The sequence below is a fragment of the Panthera tigris genome, chromosome A3, assembly GCF_018350195.1.
Source record: "Panthera tigris isolate Pti1 chromosome A3, P.tigris_Pti1_mat1.1, whole genome shotgun sequence".
Classification (NCBI taxonomy): Eukaryota; Metazoa; Chordata; class Mammalia; order Carnivora; family Felidae; genus Panthera; species Panthera tigris.
Genome location: NC_056662.1, coordinates 33,587,704 through 33,603,447, shown reverse-complemented (window position 1 = coordinate 33,603,447; position 15,744 = coordinate 33,587,704). Strand labels below are relative to the sequence as shown.

Below are 15,744 nucleotides of genomic sequence, written 5' to 3'. Positions count from 1 at the left end.
ATATTTCCGGCTCTTGCTGAAAACATAAATAGATGTTTAATAAATGCCACAGAAATTAACTGTTGTGAAAAATGATGATAGCCAACATTTATTTGGCAATTCATGTATGTCAGGCAATTTGCATTTATTAACTTATCTATGTCTTACCCATCCTAAAACATGAGTGTAAAACTCTAAAGATCTTCTTTTTTAAATGTTTATTTATTTATTTTGAGAGAAAGAAAAAGAGTGTGAGCAGGGGAGGGGCAGAGAGACAGGGCAGAACCCAAGTAGGCTCCATACCGTCAGCACAGAGACCGATTTGGGACTCAAACTCACCGACCACAAGATCATGACCAGAGCTGAAATCAAGAGTCAGACGCTTAACTGACTGAGCCATCCAGGAGTCCCAAAACTCTAAGGATCTTTTTCCAATTCCTGTGGTTGTGGACACTGAGGCTTGCAGAGGTTAAATACCTTGTTCAGGGATATTAATCACTTTCTCAATGCTGTGTATAAGATCCTGATCAGTGACTGATATTTCCAAGTATCATTAACTACAGCAAGAAGCCTAAGGCAAACTCTATGTTATAGTCTCAGAATATTAACTGCAATTATGTTTTGCAAATATGTTAATTATGCAAATATTAACTGCATTCTATGTTTTTATAGTTTTATCCCTTTGATTTTGAGAGGATGGACTAAGCCACCGAATATGAAACTTATTAGGAAATATGAGCCTTGAGCAATACTCAGGAGCATAAATAAAGGGGCTTGAATTTTAAGCAAAAATTAAAACTCCTAAAAATCTTTTAAGATGGAAGGAAACTAACCAAGAAACACTGAGTGGAGAGCAGTTTGTCATGCATTGTGTTATGAATAAGGGATTTATTGCAGTAGATGATTTAGTTAACATATTAATAATTGACAATTGTTATAATATTTAAGGAGCCATATAAGCACCTCTACTCATAAACAGCGCATCCATCTGAAACCCTATTAGATTGGTTTTTGATTTACGTTTTATTCCTCTTATGAGCTTCAGGGATGATTACAGAATCATTTCTACAAATACTTAAAGTAGTGAAGGAAATATCAATGATAAATATAAATGCTAGTGTAATATAAAACAGGTAGTCTCATTAGGTGAAATTTCCATCTTGCAAGAGAAGTAAAACATCTCTGACTTCTCACAGAGCAAATTAACAAAATGCTTACTATGCCACAGAGGCTTTTAGGACATTATCATAGAAATCTCTCTGGTTTTATGCACAGTGGCTGTAATGAAATTTTATTTCAGCCTCCATGGAACTACATTAGCTCCTTTGCTTCATTTAAACATGAGAAATAAGAGGAAGGAGGAGATTGAGTTACTAATTCATCCCTTTGCTTCTGACTGTTATATGTCCACGCGCCACATGAGGGAGTGCCAGGACCTCAAATAGAGAGAAATTGAAACCACCTAAGGCGTTCTAGGAATGCTCAGTATATTACAAATTCTTAGTAAAGTGTCAAAAAAAAAAAAAAAAGAAAAAAGAAAAAAAGATTTTAAAAGAAATTCCTGCCCCTGGATGCAATTAGAGGCTACCACACAGGATTTGATAGGCCATAAAACCATTAAATCTAAACACTTTCTTTTTGAGCCTAAAAGGCTAGAACATTCCAAAGTGAAGTTTTGGGACTTGGCTATGACTTGACCACCTATTAAGACGCAGGTGGAAGAGATGGCAGAGTAGCACAAAGAGCCATACAGACCCCAAAGAACTGAATTAGGGCATAGGTGAGAGCTTTAGCTGTTGGATTTTCTGGATTTTCCGAGATTAAGTGATCGATTTTGACATTGAGTGAAAGACCATTCAGCAAGAAAAATTGTCATTTCCTTTGCTCCAGACCCAAATGATATATTTTTGAAAGCTTTATTGATTTATATATTTATGTGTTGTACTAGGTGACCGAGCAGATATACATTTCAGCATACCTATGAGGAAAGTATCCCATTATTCTTAATTTTACCTAAATACAGGAAAGCGTGAGATATCTTTATGGAGCTTTTTTTTTTTTTTCCCCTGAAGTGAGTGAGTGCCTTTTATGCACCAGATACTGGACTTCACAGCCCCATCATTAATCCTCACAATAGACCTGTGATGTAATTATCATTTATCATTCCCCTCATTTGACAGTGGAGGAGAAGGACGCCCTTGACCAAAGTCTAGGGCTGGCCCATGATCAAGATGGGGCTTGAACAGCAATCTGCCCTCTAGAGTCTGATCCAGTTATTTGTCTTAATCCATTAACAAAACTAAGGAGGAATAAGAAGAAAGGACAGTTCACTAAAACTTTGTCCAAATTATATCATTAAACATTTGGAAGAGAATACCTCTTTGCTTCATTGTAGTAAAAATCAACCAATTCTCACCTTTATTTTCAACCTATTTCAGCTCAATTTTATGTTTTGGACATTCTTTTCCCACAATCAAAATTCAGTGGACATGCCTATTCCGCACACACAACTCACACACAACACATAAGCATAGACACACACACATATATACACATATACATATATATACATTCACACATATTAAAAGATTATGGACCTTTTTTATATATATACATAGGTATACAAAAATATATAAAATGTATATATGTGCATAGATATATCAAAATTTTATATCTAAAAATTTTCCAAGAAGTGGTAGATTCGGGGTTGAAACCACTTTGCAGTAGGACAAACTTCAATCAAAAACAGCTAGTAAAAAATTAGCCTCCCACTACATTAAAGACCAACATCAAGTGGTATGATTTTTAGTATCTCGCACCAGAATTTAAGCTATTGGGCAGCTTTCTTGAGAACATGAGATTGCTTCTTCTCAAATTATAAGTGTGCCTGATGACATTAAAGCATGATAATCCAGAAGTCAGAGGCTCACGTGTGTGTTTCAACACGGAGGTTGTTATACTGAGGGAGGTTAATTGAGGTCAAGTGCAGGCTTGATCTGCCTTGAAACCATCATAAAAGGCATCTCACTATGGTGTGGTCTCCATGTGATCTGTCAGTTATATGCCAGGACCTGACAACTTAATAAAATGACAGAATAATAACCTGGGGATCATTACAGTAAAGTTAATGTTTTAGTCTAATGCAGAGTTCTACCCCAGAGACACAGTGGAAGCAAGAAAGGGAGGGCACAGATGTCATTGGGACTAGTTATTTCTTGGAAATCTTTCAATGCAGACAAAAAGAGCTCTCAAAGTTAGTGACAGTGTGATCACTCAAGGTTAAACTGCTCCGGATTTAGACAATGGACCATCTTGAAAGCCCTGGAAAGGTGAAATCTGGTTTTCTGGCCTTTCTTGGCAGTGTTGAAATTGCTTAAGTTCCCTAAATCATAAATTAAGATTTGTTTGACCACTTCTAAGTATTTCACAGATAATTATAGTGGAAGTTTCAAAACATTATTTTTCTAAGTAATCTCAAATTGTAATTTTAGACGTGCAGACAATAAATAATTTTTACTCCATCTTTAACAACTCTGTAAATGGCAGTTCCTGTGTGAAGAAAGGTGGGCACACCCAGTGGATGTTAGGGTGCACATTTATGCAAACACCTTAGTGTGTCAGACCCTGAGTTTTGAACCACACAACTGCTTGGTACTTTGTCATTGCATATTTTCCCCATTGCACAATGACTTCCTGTGCAGAGGACAGAATGCATTTTCTCAACATTTTCAGCACAGCTGTCTTGGTGACTAAGTTTTGCAGGAGCTTTTTAATCAAATGCACCTAAAAATAACTTTAGTCACTTTAATCATGTTATCCTTTTTTCCTTTAAAAACACAATTTTGGAAACATAACTCACCTTTCCCATAAAAGAGAGCTATTTTCAAAGAAATAATTTGGACCCAAAGTAGCACATTGCTTAACCATTCTGCTCTAATCTGGAAATATGATTGACCCACATGAATTAATGTTTCAAATAATAGACGTTTACTGCCACTGGTAACTACTAGTTTACAATTTCCTCTGTGGTGGTGGTGGTGGTAGCTGTGGATGAACATCATCCTCAAATGTATTATAATTCCCCTCCCTGTCAAGCCTAGCATGATAAGCTTTAGTTTTACTTGGTGATGCAGCATCTTATCTATATATGTAAGATTGTTGTACAAGACATTAAACATTTGGAAGCTATTTTATAATTGGTGAACTATCTCATCTTTCAGTAACTTCCCTCTCTCTTATCTTCTGCAATTTTATTTTTATTTTGTTGTTAATATTTGTTTCTAACCCCAAATCTAGGAAGCTGGGCAAGTCCTAGATAAGCAAGGTTCTAAGATATGTCTGATGATGGGGCACCTGGTGGCTCAGCTGGTTGAGTATCCACTCTTGATTCTGGCTCAGGTCATGATCCCAGGGTCATGGGATGGAGCCCCTAGTTGGACTTCATGCTGAGCATGGAGCCTGCTTAAGATTCTCTCTCTCTCTCTCTCTCTCTCTCTCTCTCTCTCTCTCCCTCCCTCCCTCCCCCTGCACCTCTCCTCTGCTTGAGTGCTCTCCCTCACATGCTCTCTCTCTCTCTCTCGGTATATGTGTATGTATATATATATATATATATATACACACACACATACGTATATGTATATATATCTATATATATATCTATATATACATATACGTATGTATATATATATACGTGTATATATATATATATACGTGTATATGTGTTTATATATGTGTATATATGAGTCTCTTGGCACATTATGTATATATATATGTATATATTATGTATATATATGAGTCTCTTGGCACATTTAACCATTACCATATATATATATATATATATATATATATATATATATATATGGTATACCACCATGGTGTATATACATACATACATATATGGTGTGTATATATATATATATATATATATATACATATATATGGTATATATGGTATATGGTATTTGATATATATGGTGTATATATGGTGTGTGTGTGTGTGTGTGTGTGTGTGTGTGTATATATATATATATATATATATATATATATATATATAGTAATGGTTAAATGTGCCAAGAGGCTGTTAGTATAATGCAATTTATTCCTTGACTTTAAAACTAGTAAGGGATGGGGCGCCTGGGTGGCTCAGTCGGTTAAGCGGCTGACTTCGGCTCAGGTCATGATCTCACGGTCCGTGAGTTCGAGCCCCGCGTCGGGCTCTGTGCTGACAGCTCAGAGCCTGGAGCCTGTTTCAGATTCTGTGTCTCCCTCTCTCTGACCCTCCCCCGTTCATGCTCTGTCTCTCTCTGTCTCAAAAATAAATAAACGTTAAAAAAAAAATTAAAAAAAAAACTAGTAAGGGATGAATGTATAAGAAATAAGAAAATGTGGCAGATTTACCTGTGCCCTCCTCAAAGGGACAACAATGTAGAAGACAGACAGATTCATTGGCAAGATGTTTCTGGCAACTGGAAAGCTGGGAGCCAGACACTACCCACCCTACCACCACTGGTCAGTTTGCTGTAAGTCCTAGCTTTACTTATGCCATCAGTTATATCCAACTAACTTGAATGAGTCCTTGAGAAAGAAAACATCCACCTCATTGTTCTAAAAGTATAGTCCACAAAACAAAAGCATTAGCATCACTCAGGAGCTTGTTAGAAATGTTAGATTTCACATCTCACACCAGAACTACTAAGCCAGAATCTGAATTTTATCAACATCATCACATGATTTCTATGTATATCTGAACTTGAGAAGCACCGGACAGAGCCTAGAATGAAAGTCTTTGGTGGCTCCCAGCCAATGATGTAGTTTAAATCCTCAAAGATGAAACAGTGTTGGATGTAGCATGAATATCATTCCCACCTGAAGACCCTATAAGATCTTCTGAAAGCCTGTTGATATCAGGGTGACTCGAAACCAAGGAGAGGAATGTGTACAAAGTGGTTTTTGATTAAAGAATTTGGACAGGTAGGCTTAGTGTCCCCTAAAATTTAAGTCCACAGTAGGCTTCCTGTCTTCTCTCCTCTACATCCAGATTTCCTAGATAAGAAATGAACATTTTTATTAAGGCTTGCTTGATGGAAAGCAAAACACTGCCAAGATGTACAAGCTCAATTGCATTTCTTAGCCATACAGGGGATTCTGCCAGTTCATGCCACTTTGCAAAGCTACTTACTTGTTCCAGCCCAATTAAATCACTGTACATTGGAGCTTAGGGTTTGTATCAACTCCAGAAGTGGTTGCATTGATATCTAAGATGAGTTGATGTAAATAAACCTCAGTGGTTGATTATAGGTTCCATAGTGTAGGAAATTGAGTTAGATCTACTGAATGGCAGTTTGGGGAGGCAGAACTACATTTGACTAAGGTCAAATCTTATACCAGATTATTGAAGACCCTTGTAGCATTTCCCCAGACTAGGGCATGTGATTTCACTCTAATAAGAAATTTGTTGTGGGTGGGTTCTAGGATAACTTTTATTCTGTTAACCAGAACGCACAAATGTTTTTCACTGTCCCATAGCCAGTGTGGGAGGGATGGGATTGTGGGTGACAGTAAACAATGATATTAAATGCATTTATTTCCATATTATTATACTTATGGTTTTATTGCAAATAAAGCAAAGAAAAAAATATAGTGAGAATTTCTTCCAGGTATTGCTGTTGTTGTCTTACTAAGGAAATGCTGACAGCCTCTCAGATCTACTCTGCAGACTCTCCTCAGAAATCTGTAGACAGATAAGGGATAGAGGTGGGGAGTGGGGAAAGGCATGTTTTTGTTGCACCTCTCATATTATTTTCTGTTGTCTTGTCCCTGGCTTTTCAAAGGAATGTACACCCTGGGAATGTAGGAAGTATCTGCTTTGATATTCTTTTCTTATATCAGCCCTATCATGGAGTTCCTTGGCCTGGAAAAGATTCCTCTCTCCTTTGAGAGCTTTCTTGTTTAAGGGAGTGAGCATTTGACACTCTCTTTGCAAAGAGGAATGGGTGTCTTGATCATCAAAACCAATGCTGGGAAAAGCTGGGTATAGAGAAGATGATGAGTAATGATAAGAAATCCAGGTCCTTGTCAAAATTCTGAGTTTATAAGGCTATCTAGGACTTCTTTTCCCATGTAGTGTTAGGCATTCTCTCACTTAACCCTTTAAAATCGCATGGCTTCAGAGTTTACACAGAAAATGTTCACAAACCTTGCCTCAGTGTTGACTGTCTAGCAGTGTTATGAAGCAGACAAGATAGCAGCTGTGGTTACAGATATTTTGCAGATGAAGGGTGCCTCATGGATGGCCAGCCTGGGACAGTAGCCCAGGCTTTCTGACTCTCAACCCATTATAGCTTGTTGTTTTTTCAAGAAATACATATTATTACCTAGGTCATTTCCAGGGCTTTATCTTCAATGCTTTATAATTTTTTAAATGTTTATTTTGAGAGAGAGAGAAAGAGAGAGACAGAGCATGAGTGGGGAAGAGGCAGAGAGAGAGAGAGAGACAGAGACAGAGAGACAAAGAGACAGAGAGACAGAGGAGACCCAAAACTTGAAGTGGGCTCCAGGTTCCATGCTGTCAGCACAGAGCCTGACATGGGGCTCGAACCCACAAACTGGGGGATCATGACCTGATCCATAGTTGGACACTTAACCGACTGAGCTACTCAAGTGTCCCTATCTTTGATGCTTTAATGTCTACAACCTTACTAATGTCTCTTTTAGTGATATGTGTGTGTGTATCTCATATGCATTTTTTAAAAAAATTTTTTAACGTTTATTTATTTTTGAGACAGAGAGAGACAGAGCATGAATGGGGGAGGGTCAGAAAGAGGGAGACACAGAATCTGAAACAGACACCAGGCTCTGAGCTGTCAGCACAGAGCCCGACGCGGGGCTCGAACTCACAGACCACGAGATCATGACCTGAGCCGAAGTTGGCCGCTTGACAGACTGAGCCACCCAGGTGCCCCTCATATGCATTTTTTATAGCAATGGCATAATGTACTACTGCTGTCTCTAAATAAAGAAGAGGAAAAAATTAAAATACGAATACATCTAGAGCATTAAAGCTTTAGGTTTTTATTCTTGAAAATATATCTTAGGGATGATAAAAGAGGGAGTGAGTGAAAGTAAGGAAACAGAGTCGTGGGATGTCATATGGGATCAGTATTTACTTGATTGTGTATCCTCCTGGATATTGTATCTCTAGGATATGCTGGCTATAATGAAAGCCAAGATTTTTAGACTTGGATCAACATTAGGGACTTTCATCTTGGGCAAGGGCCAGGCCTTGTCTTTACCACCTCAGATGTGATCTCCATTTTGCTAGGAGTTATGAAAATGCAACATACGCTGGAGTCTTCTGTTGCTACACCACAAGCTGGACACACAGCTCCACGCAAGTGAACCACTGTCCCTTGTAAAATGAAATCTAACAGTTGCTGCTTTTGAGAGCAGGTCAGAGTTTCATTGCAGAAAATTAATATGGAGTGAAAACGGGCTTCAAAAACATTTATGCACTGGACTAGGATAACTCTAATTAGAATTTTATAACAAAGTCTGACTATGCCAAGTGATTTATAAAATTAAAAAGCTTGTAGTTTTTGTCCTCAAAGAGCAATGTGGGCTAGAAGGGTATTTTCTTTATCAGGCAAAAATGACATTTGAAACATTTAGCAACCAGTACAACGAAAGACTTTAACCAATTAGAAGAGATGCTCAGATGCTGGTTTCTAGTGCTCTAACAGCATTCTGGATGCCCAGCAGCCCTGCCAGGCATTAACATTTGAATTTGTGGGTTGTAGGGGTGGGGGTCCAGGGATTCCTTGAGGAGAGAAGAGAATGATGCCACAATGAAGGGACTCAAGAAGGAGGGTCATTTCCTTCAGAGCCATGGTTATTTGCCAGTTAGAATGGAAGTGTTTCAATATTTTAACAGGAAAAGTTGTGATTGTCTCTCTGAATGGTCCTTGCAAAATCCCAGGGTGCTCTATCTCATTCAACATAAAACTGTGTTGAAAACCATAGATGTAATTCATCCATAATTGTCTTTTTTTTTATCACAGCATATGATCACAGGTGAATGGGGATCACAGTGGGCAGTAATATATGTTCCCAGGAGCATGAAGCCTTCTAAGTTTTGCTCCTGTTCTCTCCTGGGAGTAATATATAGCCTCAACTCGTAGTATGTCAGCACAGTCTCTGAAATTCTCTCTGCATCCAGCATTTTCTCCTGAAGTAAATTCGTTAAATCACCAAATATTTATTAAATGCCTACAGCTTGAAACATTGGTAACTTAGAAGTTTAAAGGTCCCTGATTCTCAAAATTTCAGCCCCATATGATTTAATCATTGAAAAATAAACATTGAGCACCAATAGCTTCAGGAACCATTAGTATCAAAGCAGTAGACTCAGGAAATAGATTACATGAACTAACCTTGCTTTTCTCTGGACATACCCATCCAAGGGGACTAGACAAAAGGTTTATGAAGGTCAACACCTCTTGCAAGTTTGATAGCTTAACAATTTTAATGGTCTTTGTGGAGTGTCTGTAGATATTTCTTATGAATTCAAGATCTTTTTGAGGATTCTTGATCTTTATTGACAGAGGAGCCGTTCACCGACATGATGCCTTTGTATACACTACAAAAAGGTGTCCTATCATTTGATGGTCCTCTTAGCTGAACCCCTTTGTATAGCCACACTCTGTACTGCAGTATGTGGCAGGCCCGACACCCTGGTTTCCATTTCCATGCCTTCCCAGAGCTGTTGGCATGGTAGCATCCTTCAGGGATATGGCAAACCTACTCCCTTTGGGGATGATGGCTCTGAAGGATTGGGAGAACGCATTTATCTATGCTTGATACCAGAGAGTCTTTTGGGCATCTAAGAATTCTATCTAGAAAGATCATTTCCCTGCAGAAGTAGTCAGACATGCTGGGTCCTCATCCCACTCAGCTCTCCATTTCTGTGCGACCTTAGAGCACATCCTCTTCAGGGCATATTTTCTCTATGATAAATTGATGGTTAGGGGATTCTGACCCAGTCAGCGTTCCCTGGTGTTCCTTCCAAACAGCAGTAGATGACCTGGAGCTATTTTCCATATTTATAAATCTTAATGAAAATCAGACAATGGTCTAGATGTGCATATGTGTTATTACTTAATAAGATGTGGGTTGTGACAATATTTTGCAACTCATGAGCCTCTTGAGAGCAATTCTCAAGGCACACTTGGAGGGAACAAATTAGCTGCCCACAGACAAGATAATCTCCAGTTTAGGTCTTCTTTATCTGAACTGTCACCTGAACCACAGGAATGCAGCACCTACCATAGGAAAAGTAACATTTGTCCAGAACAAAATCCATTTTATTACCGTGTGAATTTAGAATTTTACTACCAAATGATAATGCTACTACTTAAATTTCAAAGTGTGGTACAGGGGACTGGCAGCATCAGCACCTTTGGGAACTGGTTGGAAAGGCAAATTCTCAGGCCCCATCTCAGACCTACTGAACTAGAAATTCTGGGGGAATGTTTGCACACTATGTTTTCACAAACACTGAAGGGAGATTTGAAAATGCACGGAAGCATTTTAGCTTCTCAAAGTCGTATCTTAAACAGCACATCACTTGATCTCAACATCACCCAAGGAGTGTCACTTGGACAACTACTTTTACTGCCATTTGATATATGTCAGGCACACAGATAAGTTGAATGACCCAGGGCCATATGATTAGTTTACATATGGTTAGAGACATATTGTCTCTTGCCATGTTTGGTATTTGGCGTACAAACATTGTATCAGTTTCTCCTCCACTAAAGATGACCCCAATTCTACTGCCTTTTACCCTTTTTTCGTTGAAAAGCTTATCCCCCATGTTCTTCCCAGTTCTCTAAGACTATTGGTTTGGTGAATCTATCTAATTTATTACTTATTTTTCACTTTCACTGTGCTCATTTCTTGATATCTTGCTCAAAAGGTTGTGAGGGAGCTGCTATGTACTTGGGATGTCTAGCATACATATTTTATAATATTAAAAAGTACAACATAAACGGGAGAATGCACCCTTAACAAAATGTTTGAAGATAAAAGTTAAAAAGTTAAAAACAAAGAAAAAAATTAAACTCTCCAACCTCTCATTAACAATTAGTTTGTTTAGGTTTATAAACCAATAATCACACTGGTACAAATGTGGAATTATATGTGTCATTTTGTAGACGTTCAAAAATATATCTTGAAATTCTTTCTGTATCCACAAATAATATTATTCTTTAATAACTGTAATAGAAACAGAATATGTACATAGAAAGAGAGGCAAAGGTAGGGGGATTTATTTGTGGACCCTGGCAAGTCTAAAACCTAAAGGGTAAGCTGTCAGGTTGGAGACCTAGAGAAGAGTTCATGTTGCAGTTTGGGTCTGAAGGCAGTCTGCTAACAGAATCCTCAGGGAAAGCCTTCAATTGATTGGATGATCCCTATTCACCTTATGGAGAGTAATCTACCTTACTTAAAATCTACCTATTTGAACGTTAGTCTCCTTAAAACATACCTTCACAGCAACAACCAGATGTATTTGAGCAAATCCTGGAAACCATCACTTAGCCAAGTTGACACACAAAATTAAACACCACAAACATATTGCCTTTAATGGGTGTGTACCTTTCATTTTATATATGTACTGCAGTGTATCCAATCCCCTAAGGTTGGAGATTCAGGTTGTTCCAAATTTTTTCATCCCTACCCATAGTACATCTTTGGCTATTTGACTCATTTTTCTCTTCAAGATCAATTCGGAGTGTAGAAAGGAAAGCATATTTCTAATTATTTAAAGAATTGACTTCTTATTGCCAAATTGCTCTTATAGATGTTTCCACCCCCTTGAGCCACAGCCTGAAGGCTTTGGAGTGAGGAAGAATGCTGGGCTTGCCTTTATCTTCTTTCTTCCTCAGCCTGCAGGTCACTGGGAACCGGGATGATGCTGAGTTCCTGGTCCACTTCCTCAATTGAAGAAGTGGCAGAGGCCAGTCCCGAGGCACTCCGCTGGCTGCAACTGTACATCTACAAGGACCGTGAGGTCACCAAGCAGCTAGTGCAGCGGGCAGAACAAAGGGGCTACAAGGCCATATTTCTGACAGTGGACACTCCTTACCTCGGGAACCGCTTTGACGATGTGCGTAATAGGTTCAAGCTGCCACCTCAACTCAGGTAACCATGGGTCTCTCATCACCTCGGCTCCTGAACTGATCTTCTAATTCTCTTCATTTTTGTCATGTACCAGCTCCAAAGGTTTTTTTCCCACGTCTATTAAGATAAAAAGAAAGCTTTTTCCAGTGTCTATTAAGACTGAATAGCTAAAAGAATGGAGACAAAAGAAACCACATGTTTGATTCCCTATCTCCTACTCTATTCAGCAATGTTCCTCTTTCATTGTGGTTTATCAATGGGTCAAGATTCATTCATTCATTCACTCACTCACTCATCTAGGCAAAACCAATTTATCTAGTAATCTAAAATTAAACTGTGGTGGTTTTATCAGGTCATTTAGCCTGTCTGTTAGCAAGGAATTGTCCTTTTCCCTGTAATATTTTAGGACTAGACTTATATTGTGTCAAAGCTAGGAACTCCTGGAGTTTATTGAGAAAGAACCCTCGTCTCTTTAACCTGGAGGCCTTTTTTCCCCTTTGTTTTTTCCTTACCCTAGTTCCCGCCAAAATCTGCTCTTAGGTTTTTCATATCAATATGTGACTGATAGCTTTTAGGGATAAAGCTATCTGAAAAGGAATCAAAATATTCATTTTAATGGAGGACATTTTGATGATGGGATTTCAAGGCATCCATCCATCAGAGTATGTGAAAAGATAAAGGATCCTTCCTAGGATCCTAGACCTCATTTTACAATGGGCCATTGCTTACTCTGTATATGAAGTGAACACTTCTAAAAGATCCAAATCCAAAAGATTCTAAATCAAATCAGCATTCCATATAAGGACAAGAAGATTGTTAAAAGGTAGGAATTCCATATATGGTATAGAGTAACATGTATCTCAACCACCACGTAAGTCCATGTATAGTCTTATCTGAGTGTCACAGAACTATTATATAGCTCTTCTGTGTCTATATCTATTTGAGTATAAACTACCATGCATAAAATTTTGCCATCATTGAACGATATGTAAATTAACTGTGTGGTGCTATCTCTGTGATACTTCTAGGCAGATTTAGGATATTGTTTGTGTATGTGGTACCTTCAATAACCCAATGACAGAAAGAGAAAGTACTCTCCTTGACAGAGCTGTCAATAAACCTGTTCCGTGTATCCCAGACACTGGGTTACCCAAACACTCTGTCTTTCTAAGAGAACAGAAACAAAAACAAAAGTCCTGACATATTCCCACTTCTTGCCAAATCCATCAGAAGTAGACGGCTTCAAATTTCCCTAATATGAAATCTGTATTCACCTTACTTCTCTATTTTGATTACCTTATTTATTAGACTTTCTAAAATAATTAGTTTCCCGCTATTCAGGCTTCTGACAGGAAACATTCTACGTTATTTTCCCTTTGGCCATTTGAAAGAGAATTTGGTATTCCTTTTTCTCCTCCCCTCACAACGACTACTACTGACAACAATAATAAATAATACATTAGGGTGTTATACACCCTACTGTATACACTTGTTAATTCTGGCTGATATCGCTTGCTTCTTTGGTGCCAGGGCCACTCTGTCAGGAGCAGGAGGGTTGATTTGCTTTCTCCCCCTTGTCCTTTGCTCCTGGGCTCCTGCCCAGATGACTAGAAGGACCAAGAGACAAAGGCCCTTTTCAGCTGTCCATGTGCTCAGGAGTGGCCACGACTCCCCGGCTTGTCACATCTCCCATCTGAAGATGATCAAATAATGAGCAACACATCCAGGTTACAGGGAACACAGGAAACACCCCACAGCCTGGTGCCCCGGACCCCTGGAGTGCACACTGGCCTTGTTTGTTCTCCTGGGCTTCGGGGCAGGCCAGCGCTCTCTGGTCCGCTCCTCAGCAGCTCACATTCAGCAGTCGAAGGCAGAGTGCACTAATGGGAGGCCCAGGCTTCCGCCTGAGGCCACATACAACCAAAAAGCTCATCTGTTACAGCCTGATATGAAATCAGGTTTTTTTCCGCAACTGACCTGACTCATAGAAGGTGAAGCCGGGCTTTTCAGAAGTGAGGTTTGGCAGGCGGGGGAGGCAGGAAATCCAGAGAAGAATGAGTCTGTAAAGCAGTGGCTCCTTCCAGCCCTAGCTACTTCCTCTGCTGGGGAGGAGAGGGGGAAGGGTAAACAGGGTGGGGGAGGATCCCGACTCTTGGCATGTGAGACCAGCCAGAGTTCAGGAGTTTGGTAGTTTCTGCTTGGTCTATATGCAAAACACATGTATGTGTGTATTATGAATGGCATGGAGCTTCCTGAAACTGAGGAAGAATAAGGGGAAGTCTCATCTGCTCTTGGAAGAAACAAAGAATGGGGCCAGTTCACTAGATTGATTGCTCAGGCTTTGAGGCAGGGGCCTTCTCCTCTCTCTACCCCCTGGAGATGGTTCATTTACCCTGAGTAAAGATTTGGCTCTTTAGTGCAGCACCAAGGCAGTTGAAAGAAAAAAAAAGAAATTTGCAGCCATTGACTAAGATCAAGGTAAATCATGACACCTATTCTTTTGGTGATTTGATTATAGCCCGATAGCCCTAAAAGGACTTATTAATCACACCAGCCAGAACATATCACAGGGAAGAAGATCAGATTGCCATTATCTTCCCAGGTCTGTCATGATAAAAGTGGCCTGCAGGGCTTCCCAGGAGCAGGACCCCGTTATCTCTTTTCCCTTATCACCTGGCACCCTCACCTCCATTCACTCTTCCCAGCTGTATGGGCTTGCCTACTGTTCTTTCAACATGCCAGGCTTGCTGGTTGGTGCCTTACAGCCTCAGAAATGACTCCTCTCTCCACCTTATATGTCTTTCCTCAAATCCATGCACAACTAACTTCCTCACTTCTTTTATATTTTGACATCAAGGATGGATCTACATGTCTTTCTAGTGGAAAACCCAAATAAAAACAAACAGTAGAAATCAGAATGGAGATACAGTATGTTTGGGAATCCTGGGTGGGGTTGAGGGGAGAGAAAGATTTGCAAAGGAGAACTTGATACAGGGCCAACAGCCTCTAAATTCTTTGGTTAGGAAAATATTCAAAATGTAACTGTGTTAAACAAAATAATAACCTCCCAAAGACATTCATGTCCTAATCCCTGGAACCTGTGAATATGTTAAGTTACATGGCAAAATGGATTTTGCGCTTGTGATTAAGTTAAGGACCTTGAGATGGGAAGATTATCCTAGATTATTCCAGTAGGCTTAATGTAATTAAAAGTGTCCTTAGGGAAGCAGGAGTGTCAAAAGTCAGAGGAGATATGATGATAGAAGCAGAAATTGGAAGGGTATCATCAGAAGTCAGGGCATGTAGGTGTCTACAAGCTGGAAAAGGAAAGGAAAAGATTTTTCTCTAGGGCCTCTGGAAGGAAAACAGCCTTATCAACACCTTGAGTTTAGTCCAGTGAGATACATTTTGGACTTCTGACCTCCATAAATGTAGTATAATAAGTCTGTGTTATTTTAAAATCCTCATCTGTGTCATTTTAAAGGTTTGCAGTCATTTGCTATAGCGGCAACAGGAAACAAATACAATAACAATGCTCTGCTGATTTCCTCTACCAGGTACCTTCTCAGCAAGGCCAAGTCTGATTATG

At 39.2% G+C, this 15,744-nt stretch overlaps 1 protein-coding gene across 1 annotated transcript in view; it reads left to right on the top strand.

Annotated features, from left to right (window-relative positions):
• Positions 1–15,744, top strand: part of HAO1 (hydroxyacid oxidase 1) — a 47,451-nt gene that overhangs the window by 12,739 nt on the left and 18,968 nt on the right. Inside the window, exon 3 of the mRNA XM_007086822.3 lies at positions 11,921–12,176. Within this exon, the coding sequence (XP_007086884.1) occupies positions 11,921–12,176 (256 nt within the window). The remainder of the gene's footprint in view (positions 1–11,920; positions 12,177–15,744) is intronic.